Source organism: Scyliorhinus torazame, chromosome 13, assembly GCF_047496885.1.
Source record: "Scyliorhinus torazame isolate Kashiwa2021f chromosome 13, sScyTor2.1, whole genome shotgun sequence".
NCBI classification, from domain to species: Eukaryota; Metazoa; Chordata; class Chondrichthyes; order Carcharhiniformes; family Scyliorhinidae; genus Scyliorhinus; species Scyliorhinus torazame.
In genome coordinates this window covers 223,871,715-223,897,184 of record NC_092719.1, presented here as the reverse complement: position 1 = coordinate 223,897,184, position 25,470 = coordinate 223,871,715, and the positions used below count along the sequence as shown (strand labels likewise).

General features: G+C 51.9%; 1 protein-coding gene across 3 annotated transcripts in view; it reads right to left on the bottom strand.

The window, feature by feature from the left end:
• uroc1 (urocanate hydratase 1) overlaps nucleotides 1-25,470 on the bottom strand; it is a 247,599-nt gene that overhangs the window by 91,351 nt on the left and 130,778 nt on the right. For all 3 annotated transcript variants that reach the window (XM_072473093.1, XM_072473094.1, XM_072473095.1), the window contains 2 exons: nucleotides 10,759-10,821; nucleotides 8,061-8,240 (listed from right to left, as the gene is read on the bottom strand). In XM_072473093.1, the coding sequence (XP_072329194.1) occupies nucleotides 8,061-8,240; nucleotides 10,759-10,821 (243 nt within the window). The remainder of the gene's footprint in view (nucleotides 1-8,060; nucleotides 8,241-10,758; nucleotides 10,822-25,470) is intronic.

Genomic DNA, 25,470 nt, shown 5'->3' with positions numbered 1-25,470 from the left:
CCCATGTACACTCTCCCCTATCACTGACTCTACCCCCCTTTCACTCCGCTCCCACACCCCCATGTACACTCTCCCCTATCACTGATTCTACCCCCCATTCACTCCGCTCCCACACCCCCATGTACACTCTCCCCTATCACTGACTCTACCCCCCATTCACCCCCCTCCCACACCCCATGTACACTCTCCCCTATCACTGACTCTACCCCCCATTCACTCCCCTCCCACATCCCCATGTACACTCTCCCCATCACTGACTCTACCCCCCATTCACTCCCCTCCCACACCCCCATGTACACTCTCCCCATCACTGACTCTACCCCCTCCCCATTCATCTCCTCCCTCACCCCCATGTACACTCTCCCCTATCACTGACTCTACCCCCATTCACTCCCCTCCACACCCCCATGTACACTCTCCCCTATCACTGACTCTACCCCCCATTCACTCCCCTCCCACATCCCCATGTACACTCTCCCCATCACTGACTCTACCCCCTCCCCATTCATCTCCTCCCTCACCCCCATGTACACTCTCCCCTATCACTGACTCTACCCCCCATTCACTCCCCTCCCACACCCCCATGTACACTCTCCCCTATCACTGACTCTACCCCCCATTCACTCCCCTCCCACACCCCCAGGTACACTCTCCCCTATCACTGACTCTACCCCCCATTCACTCCTCTCCCACACACCCATGTACACTCTCCCCTATCACTGACTCTACCCCCCATTCACTCCCCCCTCCACACCCCCATGTACACTCTCCCCTATAACTGACTCTACACCCCCATTCACTCCCCTCCCGCACACCCATGTACACTCTCCCCTATCACTGACTCTCCCCACCCATTCACTCCCCTCCCACACCCCCATGAACACTCTCGCCTATCACTGACTCTACCCCCCATTCACTCCCCCCCCAACACCCCCATGTACACTCTCCCCCATCACTGACTCTACCCACCCATTCACTCCCCTCGCACACCTCCATGTACACTCTCCCCTATCACTGACTCTACCCCCCATTCACTCCCCTCCCACACCCCCATGTACACTCTCCCCTATCTCTGACTCTACCCCCCATTCACTCCCCTCCCACACCCCAATGTACACTCTCCCCTAGCACTGACTCTACCCCCCCATTCACTCCCCTCCCACACCCCCATGTACACTATCCACTATCACTGACTCTACCCCCATTCACTCCCCTCCCACACCCCATGTACACTCTCCCCTATCACTGGCTCTACCCCCCATTCACTCCCCTCCAACACCCCCATGTACACTCTCCCCTATCACTGACTCTACCCACCCATTTAATACCCTCCCACACCCCCATGTACACTATCCCCTATCACTGACTCTACTCCCCCATTCACTCCCCCCCCACACCTCCATGTACACTCTCCCCTATCACTGACTCTACCCCCCATTCACTCCCCTCCCACACCCCCATGTACACTCTCCCCTATCAATGACTCTACTCCCCATTCACTCCCCTCCCACACCCCCATGTACACTCTCCCCTATCACTGAGTCTACCCCCCATTCACACCCCTCCCACACCCCCATGTACACTCTCCCCCATCACTGACTCTACCCCCCATTCACTCCCCTCACACACACCCATGTACACTCTCCCCTATCACTGACTCTACCCCCCCATTCCCTCCCCTCCCACACCCCCTGTACACTCTCCCCTATCACTGACTCTACCCCTCATTCACTCCCCTCCCACACTCCCATGTACACTCTCCCCTATCACTGACTCTACCCCCCCCATTCACTCCCCTCCCACATCCCCATGTACACTCTCCCCTATCACTGACTCTACTCCCCCATTCACTCCCCCCCCCACACCCCCATGTACACTCTCCCCTATCACTGACTCTACTCCCCCATTCACTCCCCCCCACAACCCCATGTACACTCTCTCCTATCACTGACTCTACCCCCCATTCACTCCCCTCCCACACCCCCATGTACACTCTCCCCTATCACTGACTCTACTCCCCCACTCACTCCACCTCCACACCCCCATGTACACTCTCCCCTGTCACTGACTCTGCCCCCCATTCACTCCCCCCCACACCCCCATGTACACTCTCCCCGATCACTGACTCTACTCCCCCATTCACTCCCCCCCACACCCCCATGTACACTCTCCACTGTCACTGACTCTACCCCCCATTCACTCCCCTCCCACACCCCCATGTACACTCTCCCCTATCACTGACTCTACCCCCCATTCACTCCCCTCCCACTCCCCATGTACACTCTCCCCTATCACTGACTCTACCCCCCCCATTCACGCCCCTCCCACACCCCCATGTACACTCTCCCCTATCACTGACTCTACCTCCCATTCACTCCCCTCCCACACCCCCATGTGCACTCTCCCCTATCACTGACTCTACCCCCCATTCACCCCCCTCCCACACCCCATGTACACTCTCCCCTATCACTGACTCTACCCCCCATTCACACCCTCCCACACCCCCATGTACACTCTCCCCTATCACTGACTCTACCCCCCCATTCACTCCCCTCCCACACCCCCATGTACACTCTCCTCTATCACTGACTCTACCCCCCATTCACTCCCCTCCCACACCCCCATGCACACTCTCCCCTATCACTGACTCTCCCCCCCATTCACTCCCCTCCCACACTCCCATGTACACTCTCCCCTATTACTGAATCTACCCCCATTCACTTCCCTCCCACACCCCCATGTACACTCTCCCCTATCACTGACTCTACCCCCCCATTCACTCCCCTCCCACACCCCCATGTACACTCTCCTCTATCACTGACTCTACCCCCCATTCACTCCCCTCCCACACCCCCATGTATACTCTCCCCTATCACTGACTCTCCCCCCATTCACTCCCCTCCCACACCCCCATGTACACTCTCCCCTATTACTGAATCTACCCCCATTCACTTCTCTCCCACACCCCCATGTACACTCTCCCCTATTACTGAATCTACCCCCCATTCACTCCCCTCCCACACCCCCATGTACACTCTCCACTGTCACTGACTCTACCCCCCATTCACTCCCCTCCCACACCCCCATGTACACTCTCCCCTATCACTGACTCTACCCCCCATTCACTCCCCTCCCACACCCCATGTACACTCTCCCCTATCACTGACTCTACCCCCCCATTCACTCCCCTCCCACACCCCCATGTACACTCTCCACTATCACTGACTCTACCCCCATTCACTCCCCTCCCACACCCCCATGTACACTCTCCCCTATCACTGACTCTACCTCCCATTCACTCCCCTCCCACACCCCCATGTGCACTCTCCCCTATCACTGACTCTACCCCCCATTCACTCCCCTCCCACACCCCATGTACACTCTCCCCTATCACTGACTCTACCCCCCATTCACACCCTCCCACACCCCCATGTACACTCTCCCCTATCACTGACTCTACCCCCCCATTCACTCCCCTCCCACACCCCCATGTACACTCTCCTCTATCACTGACTCTACCCCCCATTCACTCCCCTCCCACACCCCCATGCACACTCTCCCCTATCACTGACTCTCCCCCCCATTCACTCCCCTCCCACACCCCATGTACACTCTCCCCTATCACTGACTCTACCCCCCATTCACACCCTCCCACACCCCCATGTACACTCTCCCCTATCACTGACTCTACCCCCCCATTCACTCCCCTCCCACACCCCCATGTACACTCTCCTCTATCACTGACTCTACCCCCCATTCACTCCCCTCACACACCCCCATGTACACTCTCCCCTATCACTGAATCTACCCCCCATTCACTTCCCTCCCACACCCCCATGTACACTCTCCCCTATTACTGAATCTACCCCCCATTCACTCCCCTCCCACCCCCCCCTGTATACTCTCCCCTATCACTGACCCTACCCCCCATTCACTCCCCTCCCACACCCCCATGTACACTCTCCCCTATTACTGAATCTACCCCCCATTCACTCCCCTCCCACACCCCCATGTACACTCTCCCCATTAACTGACCCTACCCCCCATTCACTTCCCTCCCACACCCCCATGTACACTTTCCCCTACCACTGACTCTACCCCCCATTCACTCCCCTCCCACACCCCCATGTACACTCTCCCCTATCACTGACTCTCTCCCCCCATTCACTCCTCTCCCACACCCCCATGTACACTCTCCCCTATCACTGACCCTACCCCCCATTCACTCCCCCCCCCCACCCCCCCATGTACACTCTCCCCTATCACTGACTCTACTCCCCCATTCACACCCCCCATACCCCCATGTACACTCTCTCCTATCACTGACTCTACCCCCCATTCACTCCCCTCCCACACCCCCATGTACACTCTCCCCTATCACTGAGTCTACCCCCCAATTCACGCCCCTCCCACACCCCCATGTACACTCTCCCCTATCACTGACTCTACCCACCCATTTAATACCCTCCCATACCCCCATGTACACTCTCCCCTATCACTGACTCTACTCCCCATTCACTCCCCTCCCACACCCCCATGTACACTCTCCCCTATCACTGACTCTAGCCACCCATTTAATACCCTCCCATACCCCCATGTACACTCTCCCCTATCACTGACTCTACCCCCCATTCATTCCCCTCCCACACCCCCATGTACACTCTCCCCTATCACTGACTCTACTCCCCCATTCACTCCCCCCCCACACCCCCATGTACACTCTCCCCTGTCACTGACTCTACCCCCCATTCACTCCCCTCCCACACCCCCATGTGCACTCTCCCCTATCACTGACTCTCTCCCCCATTCACTCCTCTCCCACACCCCCATGTACACTCTCCCCTATCACTGACTCTACCCACCGTTCACTCCCCTCCCCATCACCATGTGCACTCTCCCCTGTCACTGACTCTACCACCTTATTCACTTCCCTCCCACACCCCCATGTACACTCTCCCCATTACTGACTCTCCCCCCCATTCACTCCCCTCCCACACCCCCATGTACACTCTCCCCTATCACTGAGTCTACCCCCCAATTCACTCCCCTCCCACACCCCCATGTACACTCTCCCCTATCACTGACTCTACCCCCCCATTCACTCCCCCCCCCCACACCCCCATGTACAGTCTCCCCTATCACTGACTCTACCCACACATTCACTCCCCTCCCACGCCCCCATGTACACTCTCCCCTATTACTGACTCTCCCCCCCCATTCACTCCCCTCCCACATCCCCATGTACACTCTCCCCTCTCACTGACTCTACCCCCCCATTCACCCCCCTCCCACACCCCCATGTACACTCTCCCCTATCACTGACTCTACCCTCCATTCACTCCCCTCCCACACCCCCATGTACTCTCTCCCCTATCACTGACTCTACCCCCCATTCACTCCCCTCCCACACCCCCATGTACACTCTCCCCTATCACTGACTCTACTCCCCCATTCACTCCCCCCCCACACCCCCATGTACACTCTCCCCTATCACTGACTCTACCCCCCATTCACTCCCTCCCACACCCCCATGTACACTCTCCCCTATCACTGACTCTACCCCCCATTCACTCCCCTCCCCATGTACACTCTCCCCTATCACTGACTCTACCTCCCATTCACTCCCCTCCCACACCCCCATGTACACTCTCCCCTATCACTGACTCTACCCCCCCATTCACTCCCCCCCACACCCCCATGTACACTCTCCCCTATCACTGACTCTACCCCCCATTCACTCCCCTCCCACACCCCCATGTACACTCTCCCCTATCACTGACTCTACCCCCCATTCACTCCCCCCCCCACACCCCCATGTACACTCTCCCCTATCACTGACTCTACCCACACATTCACTCCCCTCCCACACCCCCATGTACACTCTCCCCTATTACTGACTCTCCCCCCCCCCATTCACTCCCCTCCCACACCCCCATGTACACTCTCCCCTATCACTGACTCTACTCCCCCATTCACTCCCCCCCCACACCCCCATGTACACTCTCCCCTATCACTGACCCTACCCCCCATTCACTCCCCTCCCACACCCCCATGTACACTCTCCCCTATTACTGAATCTACCCCCCATTCACTCCCCTCCCACACCCCCATGTACACTCTCCCCTATCACTGACCCTACCCCCCATTCACTTCCCTCCCACACCCCCATGTACACTTTCCCCTACCACTGACTCGACCCCCCATTCACTCCCCTCTCACACCCCCATGTACACTCTCCCCTATCACTGACTCTACCCCCCCCATTCACTCCCCTCCCACACCCCCATGTACACTCTCCCCTATCACTGAGTCTACCCCCCAATTCACTCCCCTCCCACACCCCCATGTACACTCTCCCCTATCACTGACTCTACCCACCCATTTAATACCCTCCCACACCCCCATGTACACTCTCCCCTGTCACTGACTCTACCCCCCATTCACTCCCCTCCCACACCCCCATGTACACTCTCCCCTATCACTGACTCTACTCTCCCATTCACTCCCCCCCACACCCCCATGTACACTCTCCCCTATCAATGACTCAACCCACCCATTTAATACCCTCCCACACCCCCATGTACACTCTCCCCTATCACTGACTCTACTCCCCCATTCACTCCCCCCCCCCACACCCCCATGTACACTCTCCCCTGTCACTGGCTCTACCCCCCATTCACTCCCCTCCCACACCCCCATGTGCACTCTCCCCTATCACTGACTCTCTCCCCCCATTCACTCCTCTCCCACACCCCCATGTACACTCTCCCCTATCACTGACTCTACCCCCCATTCACTCCCCACCACACCCCCATGTACACTCTCACCTATCACTGACCTTACCCCCCATTCACTCCCCCCCCCACACCCCCATGTACACTCTCCCCTATCACTGACTCTACTCCCCCATTCACTCCCCCCCCCATACCCCCATGTACACTCTCTCCTATCACTGACTCTCCCCCCCATTCACTCCCCTCCCACACCCCCATGTACACTCTCCCCTATCACTGAGTCTACCCCCCAATTCACTCCCCTCCCACACCCCCATGTACACTCTCCCCTATCACTGACTCTACCCACCCATTTAATACCCTCCCATACCCCCATGTACACTCTCCCCTATCACTGACTCTACCCCCCATTCACTCCCCTCCCACACCCCCATGTACACTCTCCCCTATCACTGACTCTACTCCCCCATTCACTCCCTCCCACACCCCCATGTACACTCTCCCCTGTCACTGACTCTACTCCCCCATTCACTCCCCCCCACACCCCCATGTACACTCTCCCCTGTCACTGACTCTACCCCCCATTCACTCCCCTCCCACACCCCCATGTGCACTCTCCCCTATCACTGACTCTCTCCCCCATTCACTCCTCTCCCACACCCCCATGTACACTCTCCCCTATCACTGACTCTACCCACCGTTCACTCCCCTCCCCATCACCATGTGCACTCTCCCCTGTCACTGACTCTACCCCCTTATTCACTTCCCTCCCACACCCCCATGTACACTCTCCCCATTACTGACTCTCCCCCCCATTCACTCCCCTCCCACACCCCCATGTACACTCTCCCCTATCACTGAGTCTACCCCCCAATTCACTCCCCTCCCACACCCCCATGTACACTCTCCCCTATCACTGACTCTACCCGCCCATTCACTCCCCCCCCACACCCCCATGTACACTCTCCCCTATCACTGACTCTACCCCCCATTCACTCCCCTCCCACACCCCCATGTACACTCTCCCCTCTCACTGACTCTCCCCCCCATTCACCCCCCTCCCACACCCCCATGTACACTCTCCCCTATCACTGACTCTACCCACACATTCACTCCCCTCCCACACCCCCATGTACACTCTCCCCTATCACTGACTCTACTCCCCATTCACTCTCCTCCCACACCCCCATGCACACTCTCCCCTATCACTGACTCTGCCCCCCATTCACTCCCTCCCACACCCCCATGTGCACTCTCCCCTACTTCGACCTTACTCCAAGGTGATTGGTTAGATGCCATTACATTTAGTTTTCACACTCTCCTTACCTTTCCTGTACAAGCTTACGGAAACCGTTCGGGTCAGTATGCATCATCTGATTGGCCGCCTCGAAGGTGAGCTCTGCCGGATAATATCCTCCACTGAACGGGTTATGACAGGAAGTCTGGTCTGAGCCCAGATCCACCAGTAACTCTCCAGTCAGCTCGTACTCTTCAACCAGCCTCTCCCTGTGGGGGGAATATTGTTGATTTTATACCTGTCCATGCTCTCCACTCTTATTGCATGTCCTAAGTGCTGTGGATCGATGTACAGCAGTGGCCCTAAGATTTGGGAGAACAAATCTCTGCTCTTTATCCTCCTACTTTCCCCCTAACCCTGGTTTCTGCTCTCAACCCAGCAGCACTTCAACCCGCTGATACCTGTCCATGAAGACTTGTTTTAGTTCAATGACTCCTGCCCTGTAACTGCTACCAGACTCCCACTCACCCACCTTGCAGAGTCATTTTCCGTTATTAAGTTATTTCTTATGTACACCCTGCTCCCTCCCCCCTTCTCAATAAAGTCAATGGATTTAATAGTGACTGGATTCCTCCAAATGTCATCATCTGATATTCACTATAATATTGCTGTAGATATATATTGAAGTAACAACAGAGACAGGCCATTCGGCCCATCCAACCTGAGTCGGGCTTTACTCTCCACATGAGCAAAGAGGACCCATCACATTGAATTAATAATCTTTATTGTCACAAGTAGGCTCACATTAACACTGCAATGAAGTTACTGTGAAAGCCCCGAGTCGCCACATTCCGGCGCCTGTTCGGGTACACTGAGGGAGAATTCAGAATGTCCAATTCACCGAACAGCACGTCTTTCGGGACTTGTGGGAGGAAACCGGAGCACCCGGAGGAAACCCACGCAGACACGGGGGGAACGTGCAGACTCCGCACAGACAGTGACCCAAGCCGGGAATAAAACCTCGAACCCTGGTGCTGTGAAGCAACTGTGCTAACCACTGTGCTACCGTGCTGCCCAACCGTGTTCCCATGTCCTTCTAACCCCTTATCTTTCAACCACTACCCCCCCCTTCAATTCAATCCTCAATGTTGACACAGTGTATGCCTCACCCCGGGAGTGAATGCACATCCTCACTACTCACTGGATGAAGCTGTTTCTCCTGGTCGCTGATCTCAGTCTCTGACACTCAATCCTGTGTCTCCGGCCCACTTGTTCCTGACCCCTTGATCACTGGAAACTGTCTGCTCCCTTTCATAGTTTTTGACACACCTGTCACATTGCCCCGTAATGAAAATAGGTACAATTTTTCAAGTCTTTCTTTGTGTTTGTCTTTTCCTCCATACCAGACAGCCTCTTAGTGAATCTGCGACGTTCCCTCGCTCCAGCCATCAGCAACAGTTCATATTTAGATAGGGGCCGGGATCCGCTGAAGCCGCGGCTAAGTGTTGACGCCGGCGTAAACACCGGAGTGTTTCACGCTGGCGTTAATGGGCTACCTGGCTCAGCAATTCCGTGGCCCCCAGGGGACCAGCGCGGCGCCGGAGCGCTGCACGCATCCTCGCCCCGGGTCACTGTCCGTGTGGAGTTTGCACATTCTCCCCGTGTCTGTGTGGGTCTCACCCCCACAACCCAAAGATGGGCAGGGTCAGTGGATTGTCCACGTTATATTGCCCCTTAAATTTACAAAAAAGTATATGCAGGGTAAAATGGGGGGAGCAGCCAGGGGGTCATTGTAATGGTCGAGTTTGGCTGTAACAAAGAAATGAATGAGTTTTTCCACAGCAGGTGAGTTGACACAGGGGCAAAGTCAGGTGGTGTTGTGGAAGAATTAGGTAGAGTTAGTGATGCTGTGGATGTGAGTTTGGAAGTTCGTTTCAGGATTAAGGGTGACACCGAGGTTGTTATCGGATTGGTTTAATCTCAGCCTGTTGCCAGGGAGAGGGGTGGAATGGGTAGCCAGGTATGTTCCTGTATTGCTGTCACCGATCGGATATTGTGGCTCTGGGACTGTACATTCTCATACTCAATCAATTCGTATCTCATCATCCAGACTTGCATTTATATAGCATCTTTCACCACCTCATGACAGATCAAAGAATTTGAGAGCCAGTGAAGTACTTCTGAAGTGTCGTCACTGTTGTACTTTTGGGAAACGTGGTAGCTAATTTGGGCACAGCAAGATCACGTGAGCCCTGCGATGCTGCTTTAGTGAGAAGCACAATAGACATATAAATATGTTTTGAAAGGATTTTGAAGGGACAATTTCCAATTCTCTTCCCACACCTTGTGGTACACTAACCGTTTCCATAGCTAGTTATTCCTGCAACAGGTCACTGGTCTGTCACCAGAGGCCTCTGTCGCTTGAGGGGGCGCCAATCCGTCTCTCCCGCTCTTACCGTCAGCCATTGGCGTGTTTGGAAGGATTTTTCTAATTGACAGGCCCCCAGTTTGGCCGCGTTATGAACGCACCTTCCTCGGGCGTAATGTCCTGGAGTGGGATTGAAACCCGGAGTGTCTGGTTCAGAGACATGGATACTACCCACTGCACCACAAGACATCAGAAGGGAATATACGGCTGGTGAAAAGGTAAGTGAGATACCTGCTTTATAAGTCAAGCCAAAAGCAAGTTTACTAAACGTTTATGAAACAATTGGAAAGTAAACAATGTAAACTACAGCTCCTGGATCGAAGACTTTCAGTCCCGGGAATCTGATTGTTGTCACCTACCAAAGGTCCACCACGTTACCATGGTAACCAAGACTGAGGGCTGTTTTCTTTCGTCGAGCCTCCCTGAAATTCAATAAAAGAACAATGTTTAGGTCATCAGGTTCTCGTGTTGACTGAGCTCCCGGAATCAGAAAACAAATCACACCCAGGCGGAGACAGAGCAGCCAATCAGGGATGTGGAAAGTAGGATGTGTGTAATGATAGATACATTGGCTTCGAGTATCAGCCCCATCCCCAGCCCCGGAGAGAGTCAGGTGGGGATTAAAATATTGAGATCAAGCAACTCCTCATTAATGTCTATTTACACTGTAAAAAACTCCAACCAAGGCCAGCTCCAAACATTCCTTCCCTATTACTGTGATTTCCTCGAATCCAGAACCCTCCAAGGTCTCTGCATCTTCCATTCTAGTCTTCAGCACCGACCCGCTTTCCATCTCGGTGCCATTGGGGGCCGAGCGCTTCACTGCTTGGGTCCCAAGCTCTGGACTTCCTGCCCTCACCTCTCCACTTCTCTCAGTCTCCCTTTTCAAACACTCACCAAACACCGACCTCTTTGACAAAGCTGCGGATCCACCTGCCTCAACATCTCCTTCTCCGCTTGCTAATGGTGGAGTGATTAAAAATAGGGATGTGTGAGAGGCCAGAATTGGAGGGAGGTAGGTGTTTGGTTTTGATATAGCCTGACTGACACCTCAGACTTTCCGTAGCCATGTGAAATGAAATGAAATGAAATAAAAATCGCTTATTGTCACAAACCAGCAGGGGCTGGTTTAGCTCACTGGGCTAAATCGCTGGCTTTTAAAGCAGACCAAGGCAGGCCAGCAGCACGGTTCGATTCCCGTACCAGCCTCCCCGAACAGGCGCCGGAATGTGGCGACTAGGGGCTTTTCACAGTAACTTCATTGAAGCCTACTTGTGACAACAAGCGATTTTCATTTCATTTCATTTCAAGTCGGCTTCAAATGAAGTTACTGTGAAAAGCCCCTAGTCGCCACATTCCGGCGCCTGTTCGGGGAGGCTGGTACGGGAATTGAACCCGTGCTGCTGGCCTTGTTCTGCTTTACAAGCCAGCTGTTTAGCCCACCGTGCTAAACCAGCCCCTGTGACCATGCCAGAGGCAGTCATCTGGGTATCACTTCAATAAAAGCCTCTCACAGACACACACTAAAGCAGTCCAGCTGTCCTTGTGCGTAGGACAGCAGGGATTACAGGCAGTTGTTGAGTTGCAGGTGGTTACAGAGATAAGGAGGGGTGGAGGCCATGGAGGGAATTGAACACAAGAATGAGACATTTAAAATGAGGGTCTTGCTGGACTGGGAGCCAATGTAGGTCAGTGAGCACAGGAGGTGGTTGGAGAACAGAATTTCTGTGAATTAGGACACATGCATCAATAAAAACGGAATTAAGGCCGTAATCATAGCCAGGAATTGTTCATTTCTGACTAGCACAAAAACAAAACGGGAAAGGTGGTCAATCCATGGCTTACAAAGGAATTTAGTGTTACAGATGCCTGGGTCATCTCTCAACAATGGCTAGGATCCATAACTATTTTAAGATTTAAGACAGTGCGGAAAGATCGATTCATTCCAGGAGCGATAATAGAAGAAATAGTGCGTAGTTATTTTATAAACAAACATTATTAAAAGAAAAGAAAACAATATTTAAACTGTTAAACTTCAACCCTAACAATATCAGATTACATGCAGTTTCTTAACCGTAACATACTAGTTCCCATTAAACAACACTGTAACAGAACATGCAGCTCTCATACCACTTTCACAGGCAGACAAAGACAATACTTGCATATACAAAGTAAGTTTTCTTCTGGTAGGGACATTCATTCTGAATGTCCAAAGTCTGCCTCGGTGGCAACTTTCATGATGTTCCCAGTCGATTTACAAAGCCTTCTCCTCTGTAACTGTTCAGAACAGTATTCTCTCTCTCTCTGTCTCTGTGTGTCTCTCTCTCTCTCTCTCTCTAAGCTCTGCCCGGCCCCTCAAACAAAGGTTATCTGCTGGGTTTCCTGGTTTTAAACCGTCAGCAGTTTGATTGCTCACTCCGGTTTATACAAATGAACAAGCCATGCTATTGATATGCAACTAACCTCCCATTGATCGACAAAGAGCCATCAGACTCTGTGATGGGCAAATGGCTAGTTAGACAAGTGTCCCAAAGGACAATGGATCAGGGGCATCCTGTGGATTCCATCCAACGAGTTTAAGTCTGATTGGGAAAATGTAACTTGGCCAGATGTAAGCGTATTCCTCTGACTCTGTGCTAGCAGTATTTTTTCCTCTCAGTCTGTATTAGATCTAGGAAGGGGTGAACAAATTGACTAGAAAAAACAGCAGATCTGAGTTTAGTAGCCTCAGAGGAGTTCAGAAGAAGAGTCAAATCAAATGATTTATGGCCAAAGAACAGGAGATACAAGAGACAGTCCCAGTCCCAACCGGGACTACTCTGCAACTCAGCTCCAAGCTGGACAGATTTTAATGTCTTGTCTTGTGTTAACTATCCTGGTAATGGGCCTGCACCCCTCAACGGGGAGCTTTGCACTGCACAAGGCTCACTTTGAGATTAATCGGGAACTGGAAAGTGGCTAATGTAACACCACTGTTTAAGAGAGGTGATTCGGTCATTGGTAAGATTTTAGAGTCTGTTATTAAAGATGAGATCACGAAGCACTTGGAAGTGCATGGTAAAATAGGACTGAGTCAGCACGGCTTTGTCAATGGGAGGTCATGTCTGAAAAATCTGTTAGAGTTCTTTAAGGAGATAACAAAGAAGTTGGACAAAGGAGAACAAGTGGACGTGATTTATTTAGATTCCCAGAAGGCCTTTGACAAGGTGCCGCACAGGAGACTGTTAAATAAATTAAAAGCCCATGGTGATACGAGTAAGATCCTGGCATGGATAGAGGATTGGCTGACTGGCAGAAGGCAGAGAGTGAGGATAAAGGGGTCTTTTTCAGGATGGCAGCCGGTGACTAGTGGTGTGCCTCAGGGGTCTGTGCTGGGACCACAACGTTTCACAATATACATTAATGATCTGGAAGAAGGAACTGAAGGCACTGTTGCTAAGTTTGCAGTAAAATCGGTAGAGGGACAGGCAGTAGCAAGGGGGCTGCATAAGGGTTTGGACAGGCTAGGAGAGCGGGCAATGAAGTGGCAAATGAAATACAATGTGGAAAAGTGTGAGGTTATGCACTTTGGAAGGAGGAATCTAGGCATAGACTATTTTCTAAATGGGGAAATGCTTCGGAAAGCAGAAGCACAAAGGGACTTGGGAGTCCTTGTTCACGATTCTCTTAAGATTAATGTGCAGGTTCAGTCGGCAGTTAAGAAGGCAAATGAATTGTTAGCATTCATGTCAAGAGGGCTAGAATACAAGACCAGGGATGTACTTCTGAGGCTGTATAAGGCTTTGGTCAGACCCCATTTGGAGTATTGTGAGCAGTTTTGGGCCCCATATCGCTGCTGGGGAACAGACACGCTTAATAAATTGTAGCGCACAAAGACTCCATGAGACGAATAGAGTGAAGTCGATGAGGCTTTATTAAGCGTGTCTGTTCCCCAGCAGCCCGATAGTAAACTGGCCTGCGGGGGAAGGCACCGGCTTCTTATACTTCGCCTTCAGGGCGGAGTATGAGGTCAACGGCCAACCAGGACCCGGGATCTGTCAGCCAAGGACATTAGGGCTTCCAGTCCCACATGACCCCCAATACATACTACCACAGAGGGATATGCTGGCCTTGGAAAGGGTCCAGAGGAGGTTCACAAGAATGATCCCTGGAATGAAGAACTTGTCGTATGAGGAACGTTTAATGACTCTGGGTCTGTACTCGTTCGAGTTTAGAAGGATGAGGGGGGATCTTATTGAAACTTACAGGATACTGCGAGGCTTGGATAGAGTGGACGTGGAGAGGATGTTTCCACTTGTCGGAAAAACTAGAACCAGAGGACACAATCTCAGACTAAAGGGACGATCCTTTAAAACAGAGATGAGGAGGAATTTCTTTGCCGCAGAAGGCTGTGGAGGCCAAATCATGTGTGTCTTTAAGACAGAGATAGATAGGTTCTTGATTAATAAGGAGATCAGGGGTTATGGGGAGAAGGCAGGAGAATGGGGATGAGAAAATATCAGCCATGATTGAATGGCGGAGCAGACTCGATGGGCCGAGTGGCCTAATTCTGCTCCTATGTCTTATGATCTTATGGGGTGTCCCGGTAGGTCTTGTGGGGTTATAACACTGAGGATTGGGAGCAGTTTAGAATTCAATGAAGGAGGACAAAGGCATTGATTAAGAGGGGGGGAAAACTAAGTACGAGAGTAAGCTTCCGGGGCACATAAAAACCGACTGTAAAAGCTTCCATAGGTGTGTGAAGAGAAAAGAAATTGGTGCAGACAAATGTAGGTCCCTTACAGTCAGAAATGGGAATTTATAATTGGGAACAAAGAAATGGCTGAGCAACTAAACACAGACTCTGGTTCTGTCTTCACAAATGAAGACACAAATAACGTACCAGAAATGTTGAGGAACGCAGGGTTAGTGAGAGGGAGAAACTGAGGTAAATCAGTATTAGTAGGGAAATGGTGTTTTGGAAATTGATGGGATTGAGGGCCAATAAATCCCCAGGGGCTGATGGTGCGCATCCCAGAGTACTTAAGGAAGTGGCCCAAGAAATAGTGGATACATTGGTGGTTATTTTTCAAGATGTTATAGACTCTGGAACGGTTCCTGCAGATTGGAGGGTAGCTAATGTAATCCCGCTATTTAAAATGGGAGGTAGAGAGAAAACAGGGAATTATAAATCAGTCGGCCTGACATCCTGGAGTCCATTGTGAAGGATTTAATAGCAGAGCAGTTGGAAAACTGGTAGAATCAGACAGAGTCAGCGTGGATTTACAAAAGCAAAATTATACTTGACAAACCTACTGGAATTCTTCGAGGATGTAACTAGTAGAGTTGGTGAGGGGGAACCAGTGCATGTGGTTTATTTGGAGTTTCAGAAGGCTGTCGACCAAGTCCTACATAAGAGATTACCATGTGAAATTGAAGTGCGTGGGATTAGGGGCAGTGCATTGAGATGGATAGAAAACTGGTTGGCAGACAGGAAATGAAGAGTAGGAATAAACAGGTATTTTTCCAAGTGTCAGGCAGTGACTAGTGGGGTCGTTGCTAAGGCCCCAGCTATTCACAATGTATATTAATGATTTAGGGGAGGGAACTAAATTGGATTGGATTTGTTTATTGTCACGTGTACAGAGGTACACTGAAAAGTATTTTTCTTCGAGTATTTTTAAACAGATCATTAAGTACATGAAAAGAAAAGAAAAGAAAATACATAATGGGGCAACACAAGGTACACAATGTAAACACATAGACACCGGCATCGGGTGAAGCATACAGGGTGTAGTGTTAATCAGGTCAGTCCATAAGAGGGTCATTTAGGAGTCTGGTAACAGCGGGGAAGAAACTGTTTTTGAATCTGTTCACGAACAGACTTTTGTATCGCTTGCCCTGTGGAAGAAGTTGGAAGAGTGAGTAAGCCGGGTGGGAGGGATCTTTGATTATGCTGCCCGCTTTCCCCAGGCAGCGGGAGGTGTAGATGGAGTCAATGGATGGGAGGCAGGTTTGTGTGATGGACTGGGCTGTGTTCACGACTCTCTGAAGTTTCTTGCGGTCCTGGGCCGAGCAGTTGCCATACCAGGCTGTGATGCAGCCCGATAGGATGCTTTCTATGGTGCATCTGTAAAAGTTGGTGAGGGTTAATGTGGACATGCCAAATTTCCTTAGTTTCCTGAGGAAGTATAGGCGCTGTTATACTTTCCTGTTGGTAGCATCGATGTGGTGGACCAGGACAGATTTTTGGTGATGTACACACCTAGGAATTTGAAACTGTTAAATGTAATACCTCCAAATTTTGCAGATGACGCAAAGCTGGATGGTTGGGGGGGGACGGGGGGGGGACGCAAAGCTGGATGGTTGGGGCGGGGGGGGGGGCAGCTGTGAGGATGATGCAGAGATGTGGAGAAGGATTCTCCGAGCCCACGCCAGGTCGGAGAATAATCGGGGACGCGGGAAATTCCTGCCACACTGCTCCGATGCCGGGCCGCAATTCTCTGGCGATTGGAGAATCAGCGCTAATCATGCCCGCGTGGTCGCCGCGGCACCGGTCGGGGGCCGCTGAAAGAGGACCCTGCGCCGATTCTCCACAGGCGACTGGCCGAACTCCAGTGGAGTCCCGCCGAGTCCTGCCGGCGTGGTTCCAACCTGGTACCGCCCAGCGGGAGGTCGGACCCGCGGCTGCGGTGGACGTCCTGGTGGGGGAGAGGAGGGATCTTACTCCAGGCGTGGGGCCTCCACGAGGTCCAGGCCCGCGATCAGGGGCTTCTGATTGGCGGGCACCCGCGATCTGGAGGAGGCCTGCCTCCTTCCACGCTGTTAGGTCCCCGACATGTTGCTCCGCGCCGGCGCGGAGAGGGAAACCACGCACATGCGCCGGCGCAGAGAGGGAAACCACGCACATGCGCCGGCGCAGAGAGGGAAACCACGCACATGCGCCGGCGCAGAGAGGGAAACCACGCACATGCGCCGGCGCAGAGAGGGAAACCACGCACATGCGCCGGCGCGGAGAGGGAAACCACGCACATGCGCCGGCGCAGAGAGGGAAACCACGCACATGCGCCGGCGCAGAGAGGGAAACCACGCACATGCGCCGGCGCGGAGAGGGAAACCACGCACATGCGCCGGCGCGGAGAGGGAAACCACGCACATGCGCCGGCGCGGAGAGGGAAACCACGCACATGCGCCGGCGCGGAGAGGGAAACCACGCACATGCGCCGGCGCAGAGAGGGAAACCACGCACATGCGCCGGCGCAGAGAGGGAAACCACGCACATGCGCCGGCGCAGAGAGGGAAACCACGCACATGCGCCGGCGCAGAGAGGGAAACCACGCACATGCGCCGGCGCAGAGAGGGAAACCACGCACATGCGCCGGCGCAGAGAAGACCGTCGCGCTAATGCGCGGAACCGCGTCGGCCGTGCAGGGCGGCCTTTCGGCGCCGGAGCAGTGCGCAGCGCTCCAGTGCCGTGTTAGCCCCCTGAAGACCGGTGAATTGCTGGGCCAGGAGATCCGTTGACGCCGGCGTACACCACCCCGGTGCTTACGCCGGCATCTACACCTGGTTGGGGTTTGAGAGAATTCCGGTCCTGATTTAGACAAGTTGAGTGAGTGGACAAAATGCATGACAGATGCATTATAATGTGGATAAATGTCAGGTAGCAAAAACAGGGTGACAGTTTATTATCTGACTGGCTATAGATTAGGAGAGGGGAGTGTGCAACAAGACCTGGGTGTCCCCGTACACCAGTCGCTGACGGTAAGCAGGCAGGTGCGGCAGGTGATAAAAAAAAGCAAATGGTATGTTGGCCTTCATAGCGAGAGGTTTCGAGGACAGGAGCAGGGATGTGTTGCTGCAATTGTACAGGGTCTTGGTGAGGCCACACCTGGAGTATTGTGGGCAGTTTTGGTCTCCTTCTCTGAGGAAGGATGTTCTTGCTCTCGAGGGAGAGCAGCGAAAGTTTGCCAGACTGATTGTCGGGGTAGTGGGACTGACGTATGAGGAGAGATTGAATCGATCAGGATTATATTTGCTAGAGTTTAGAAGAATGAGGGGGGGTCTCATAGAAACTTATAATATTCTAACAGGACTGGACAGGGTAGATGCAGGAAGGATGTTCCCGATGGTGGGGGAGTCCAGAGCCAGGGGTCACAGTCTGAGGATACGGGGTGGACCATTTAGGACACTGATGGGGAGAAAATCTTTCACCCAGAGAGTGGTCGGCCTGTGGAATTCATTATCACAGGAAGTAGTCGAGGCCAAAATGTTTTCAAAAAGGAGTTAGATTTGGTTCTTGAGGATAAAGAGATCAAAGGATGTGGGGGAGAAGCGGGAACAGTTACTGAGTTGGATGATTAGCCGGGTCAGGATGAATGGCGGAGCGGGCTCGAAGGGCCGAATGGCCTCCTCCTGCTCCTATTTTCCATGTTTCTATGTTTATAAGTGATCTTATTGAATGGGACCAGGCTCAAGTGGCCTACACCTGCTCCTATTTCTCGGATTCTCATGGAGTTTTAGATCAATTGAACTTGACAAAGGATGAAAAATGGGAAAGAACTGGAGGGAACTATGGCAGCCGGAGAGAGAGAGAGGCTGGGGATGGGGGATTCCACAAGTCATCTGCCAGTTTTACATGGTGCCCAGCCAGTGAAGACCCAACCAGGGCTCATTTCACCTTCAGAGAGCAGTCAGAGCAGCGAAGGAGACAGAAACGGATGAGAAAAGGTAACTAGGAGACGGAGAGAGAGAGAGATGAATAGAAAGAGTCAAAGGGAGAAAGAAACTGAGAGAGGCAAGAGGGATCAAACAGCTTGAAACAGAAACAAAAAAACCTCACACAGCAGATTCCACCTTGTCTGGCTGGAAATAATTAATGCAAAAAGGAACTTATGGGATTCCTTTCACAACCGACACGCAATGGCAAGCTGAGGTTTCACAAAAACATTCCATCTGTCTGATCCACTTTTCTTTCACGTCCAACATTAAAGGAGTGTTTCCATCCTGTGCATTTATTCCAGATGTTTTGTCGGCACTGTGACACTCCAAGGCTGAGTGGTAGATTCCATTTACCCCAGTTTCAGACGCTGATGCTGTTTTTGATCAGAACCAGTTGCACATCTGGAGTGCCAGGGTCACTCAGCTCCTGACCTCATTACAGCCTTGGTTCAAACCTGGACAAATAAGCTGGAGGTGAGGTGAGAGTGACTGCACTTCACATCAAGGCAGCAATTGACCGAGTGCGGCATCAAGGAGCCCGAGCTAAACTGGAGCCAATGGGAATCGGGGAAAACTCTCCGCTGGTTGGAGTCATACCCGGCACAAAGGAAGATGGTTGTGGTGGTTGGAGGTCAATCATCTCAGCTCCGGGACATCACTGCAGGAGTTCCTCAGGGTAGTGTCCTAGGCCCCAACCATCTTCAGCTGCTTCATCAATGACCTCACTTCCATCATAAGGTCAGAAGTGGGGATGTTTGCGAATGACTGCACCATGTTCAGCACCATTCACGACACCTCAGATAATGAAGCAGTCCCTGTCCAAACGCAGCAAGACCCGGACAATATCCAGGCTCGGGGCTGACAAGTGACAAGTGGCAAGTTACATTCGTGCCACACAAGTGCCAGGCAATGACCATCCCCTACAAGAGAGGATCTAACCACTGCTCCTTGACATTCAATGGCATTACCATCGCTGAATCCCCCACAATCAACATCCTGGGGGTTACCATTGATCAGAAACGGAACTGGACCCAGCCACATTAATACAGTGGTTCCAGGGCAGGTCAGAGGCTGTGAATCCTACAGCAAGTGACTCACCTCCCGACTCTCCACTTGCCTGGGTGAGTGCAGCTCCAACAACACTCAAGAAGCTGAACGCCATTCGGGACAAAGCAGCCCCGCTTGACTGGCACCCCTTCCACAAACAGCCATTCCATTCACTCCCTCCACCACCGACGAACAGTGGCAGCCGTGTGTACCATCTACAAGATGCACTGCAGTAACTCACCAAGGCTCCTCAGACAACACCTTCCAAACCCACTACCTCTACCACCTAGAAGGACAAGAGCAGCAGATACCTGGGAGCCCCACCACCTGGGGGCTCCCCTCCAAGTCACTCACCATCTCGACTGGGAAATATATCGCCGTCCCTTCACTGTCGCTGGGGCATTCTGGAACTCCCTCCCTAACAGCACAGTGGGTGTACCTACACCACACGGAGTGCAGCAGTTCAAGAAGGCAGCTCACCACCATCTTGACAAGGGCAATTAGGGGTGGGCAATAAATACTAGCCTAGCTAGCGACGTCCACATCCCATAAATGAATATATTAAATAAATGTGTCCCGCACCTTGCTGGTCTCCGCCTTCTGTGCCATTATCTTACTAACATATGAGGATCTTCTGCCTTATCCACCATTCCTATTCTCCATGCATTAGAAGGAGTGTCTGTCCCATACCGCACCAATCAATGTTGATGGGCTCCCCACTTAGTTGTGCATCGCTGCCAAGTCGAAATCTCAGGATATGACCTCTGGTTTGCACAACCAGCTACTTGTAATCATAAGTGAGTTGGAGAGCTGTGGTACACCGGCTTCTGTGGACGGCACGGTAGCACAGTGGTTAGCATTGATGCTTCACAGCATCAGGGACCCGGGTTCGATTCCCGGCTTGTGTCACTGCCTGTGCGGAGTCTGCACGTTCTCCCCGTGTCTGCGTGGGTTTCCTCCGGGTGCTCCGGTTTCCTCCCACAAGTGTTAATGTAAGCCTACTTGTGACAATAATAAAGATTATTATTCTGTTAACCGCACTTGGCTTGGCAGGGAAGCATCAATACAAGCCCTCACAAACATGTCCCAAAGCACTCCTGCTGCTACTCTGGTCAATCAAGTTGCTTGCTTGATGCACCTTAATCTCAGCACATTGAGGAAGAGAGGGCAGGTGAGGCATTCAGAGTTTTGTATAAATTGCCGGTGGGCGGGGGGGGGGATTCAAAATGACTTTTTGCAAGAAAATAGTCAAATTATCCTCGTTTGATATCGATTGAAATTAGGGTTAGGGTTAGGACAAAGGTTGGATCCAGAATATTAGGATTGCTGGACTTTTCTGCATCAAGGGTTACAGTAAAGTCGGGAAGATGCATTAAGAAGCAGATCGGATATGATCTAACTGAATGTTGGAGCAGTGAATGGCCTCCCCTGGATCCTATGTCACATTGGTATCTGGAGGGAAAGACTTGAATCTCAGGGAAACATCAGGAAATCATGACTCAGAGAAGTCAGGCAGAAATTTTATTTTAGCTCAAGGGAAGTTGATAATAATAATAACCATTATTATTGTCACAAGTAGGCTTACATTAACACTCCAGTGAAGTTACTGTGAAAAGCCCCTCGTCGCCACATTCCGGCGCCTGTTTGGGTACACAGAGGGAGAATTCAGAATGTCCAATTCACCTAACAGCACGTCTTTTGGGACTTGTGGGAGGAAACCGGAGCACCCAGAGGAAACCCACGCACAAACAGGGAGAACGTGCAGACTCCGCACAGACAGTGACCCAAGCCGGGAATCGAACCAGGGTCCCTGGTACTGTGAAGCAACAGTGCTAACCACTGTGCCATTTGTGTGGCCCGTTGAAGTGTAGATTCGTTTTCTACGGAGGTACATTGAAGGAGAGTGTCATAATCTGGGGTTAAGCAGGTCACGGGACACTAATGAGACTGGGGGATTGATATTCCAAAAGGACTATGGGGAATACAGATGCCCCCACTGAGGGATGGGGCGTTCCCTTCTACACCCTGTCTAAATCTGGAGGGACATGGACTGTGAGCTGGCCACTGTAGCAGAGTAACTGCTCTGCACTTTTGTTCTGCTGCATTAATTATTTTTCCTTTGACTCAGCCTGTTGGGCTCGGTGCGGACTACTTTCCGGATCTTTCTAATAGAGAGACGGCAAGTTGTGTTGAGTGATGGTCAGACGGAGAAAGGGCTGAGAGATGAGGGAAGGGGTGAATGTAAACTTGACCAGATTAGCTGTGGTAAGGTGCTAAAGGCCTGAGAGTACAGTTAGCTGGACCTGTCATCATTTTAAAAGAGGACCCTCCTGTGGTCCAAATATCCATGGTGTTTGGCCCTTGTATTATGCAAATGATGGTCCTTTAACATAAGGTAGCCATTGGCTGCCATTTTGCCATTGTGCTCGACACCCCCTTGGCAATGCGCTTGGGATTATCCTTGTGGGGCAGCAGTCGAACCTTTGAGATTTACAGAAATAATCCTGCCTGTGGTTCTGACTTCACTCCCTGATCCGGGATTGACTTTGGTAGCATAAACGAGAAGGCAGACTATTATCTGACTGGCCATAAATTGGGAGAGGGGAGTGTGCGACGGGACCTGGGTGTCCTCATACACCAGTCACTGAAGGTAAGCGCGCAGGTAAAGCAGGAGGTAAAGAAGGCAAATGGTATGTTGGCCTTCATAGCGAGAGGTTTCGAGTACAGGAGCAGGGATGTGTTGCTGCAATTGTACAGGGCCTTGGTGAGGCCACACCTGGAGTATTGTGGGCAGTTCTGGTCTCCTTATCTGAGGAAGGATGTTCTTGCTCTCGAGGGAGTGCAGCGAAGGTTCACCAGACTGATTCCTGGGATGGTGGGACTGACGTACGAGGAGAGACTGATTGTATTCACTGGGGTTCAGAAGAATGAAGGGGATCTCATAGAAACCTATAAAATTTTAATAGGACAAGTAGACGCAAGAAGGTGATGGGGGTGTCCAGAACCAGGGGGCACATCTGAGGATTGAGGATACAGGATAATCCATTTAGGACAGGAATGAGGGGAAATTTCTTCACCCAGAGAGTGGTCAGCCTGTGGAATTCATTACCACAGAACGTAGTTGAGGCTAAAACATTGCATGTTTTAATAAGCAGTTAGATATGGTTCTTGGGGCAAAGGGGGAAGGCGAGATTAGACTATTGAGTTGGGCAATCAGCCATGATCATAAGAAATGGCAGAGCAGGCTCGAAGGGCCGAATGGCCTCCATCTGCTCCTATGTTTCGACTGCCCTCCCAAGCAGTGAATTCCAGACTCACACCGTCCTCTGGTTGAAATGTTGTTCCTCAAATCCCCTCTGAACCTTCTGCCCAACATCCTAAAATGATGCCCCCCTCGTTATTAACCCTTCAACGAAGCGAACAGCTGCTTCCTATCCACCCTGGCCGTACCCCTCACAATCTTTTCCACCTCAATGTTCCCCTCCCCCCCGCCTTCTCTGCTCTGAAGAAAACTGCCTCAGCCTAACCAGCCTCTCTTCATAGCTGCAACGCTCCAGCCCAGGCAACATCCTGGTGAATCTCCTCTGCACTCCCTCCAGAGCAATCAGCTCCTTCCTATAGCGAGGAGACCAGACCTGCACACAGTACTCCAGCTGTGAACTCACCAAAGTTTTGTACAGCTCCGCCATAACCTTCCACAACTGATAAAGGCAGTGTCCCGTACGCCTTCTCAACTACCCTAGTAACCCGTCCTGCCGCCTCAGTAATCTGTGGACAAGATGCCTCTGAATGAAATGAAAATGAAATGAAATGAAAATCGCTTATTGTCACAAGTAGGCTTCAAATGAAGTTACTGTGAAAAGCCCCTAGTCGCCACATTCCGGAGCCTGTTCGGGGAGGCTGGTACGGGAATCGAACCGTGCTGCTGGCCTGCCTTGGTCTGCTTGGTCTGTGGCCCTGAGCTTCCTGGTGTCCAGCCACTCATTGAGTACTTCCTTGTCTTGTTACTCCTTCCAAATTTCATCACCTCATAATTTTCAGGGTGAAATTCCATCTAAAATAAATAAATAATCTTTATTGTCACAAGTAGCCTTACATTAAGACTATCTTCCCATCTAACCAACCCGTCTCTCTTAGAATCATAGAATTTACAGTGCAGAAGGAGGCCTTTCGGCCCATCGAGTCTGCACCGGCCCCTGGAAAGACCACCCTACCTAAGCCCACACTTCCACCCTATCCCCGTAACCCCACCTAACCTTTGTTGGACACTAAGGCACTTTAGCACAGCCAATCCACCTAACCTGCACATCTTTGGACTGTGGGAGGAAACCGGAGCACCCGGAGGAAACCCACGCACACACGGGGAGGATGTGCAGACTCCGCACAGACAGTGACCCAGCAGGGAATCGAACCTGGGACCCTGGCGCTGTGAAGGCACAATGCTAACCACTGTGCTACCATGCTTCCTGCAATTGAAGACATTCTTCCTCACTATTTTTTAAACAATTTAGAGTACCCAATTCATTTGTTCCAATTAAGGGGCAATTTCACGTGGCCAATCCACCTACCCTGCACATCTTTGGGTTGTGGGACGAAACCTAGGCGAACGCGGGGAGAATGTGCAAATTCCACACGGACTGTGACCCAGAGCAAGGATCGAACCTGGGACCTCGGTGGCGTGAGGCAGCAGTGCTAACCACTATGCCACCGTGCTCCTTCTTCCTCACTATTAACCACCCGGCCAATCTTTATGTCATCTGCAAACTTACTTATCATCGCCTGAACATTTGCTTCTACAAGGAACCCAGCACTGATCCCTGTGGTACGCCACTGGGCACCGGCCTCCAGTCACACAGCCTTCTACCACCACCCTCTGTCTCTTATCACTGAGCCAGCTTTGGATGCAGCTTGCCAAGGGACCCTGGATTCCATGTGTTTTTACTTTCTTTATACGTCTCCCATGAGGGGCCTTGTCAATTACTTTGCTGAAATCCACATAAATGACATCTACTCCATTACCCTCAACTGCACACCAAACCACCTCCTCGAAAAGATCAATCTAATTCGTTTTGGCATGACCTCCCTCTGACAAAGCCATGCTGACTATCCCTGATCAAACCTTGCCTCTCCAAGTGGATATTACCACTGGTGTGAGACTCACTGATCTGTAATTCCCTGGTTTGTGGGGAGAAGGTGGGTTTGGGAATATGGAGGAGAGGTGAGGCTGGAAGATGTGGGGAGAAGGTGGGTTTGGGGGATATGGAGGAGAGGTGAGGCTGGAGGATGTGGGGAGAAGGTGGGACTGGGAGATATGGAGAAGTGGT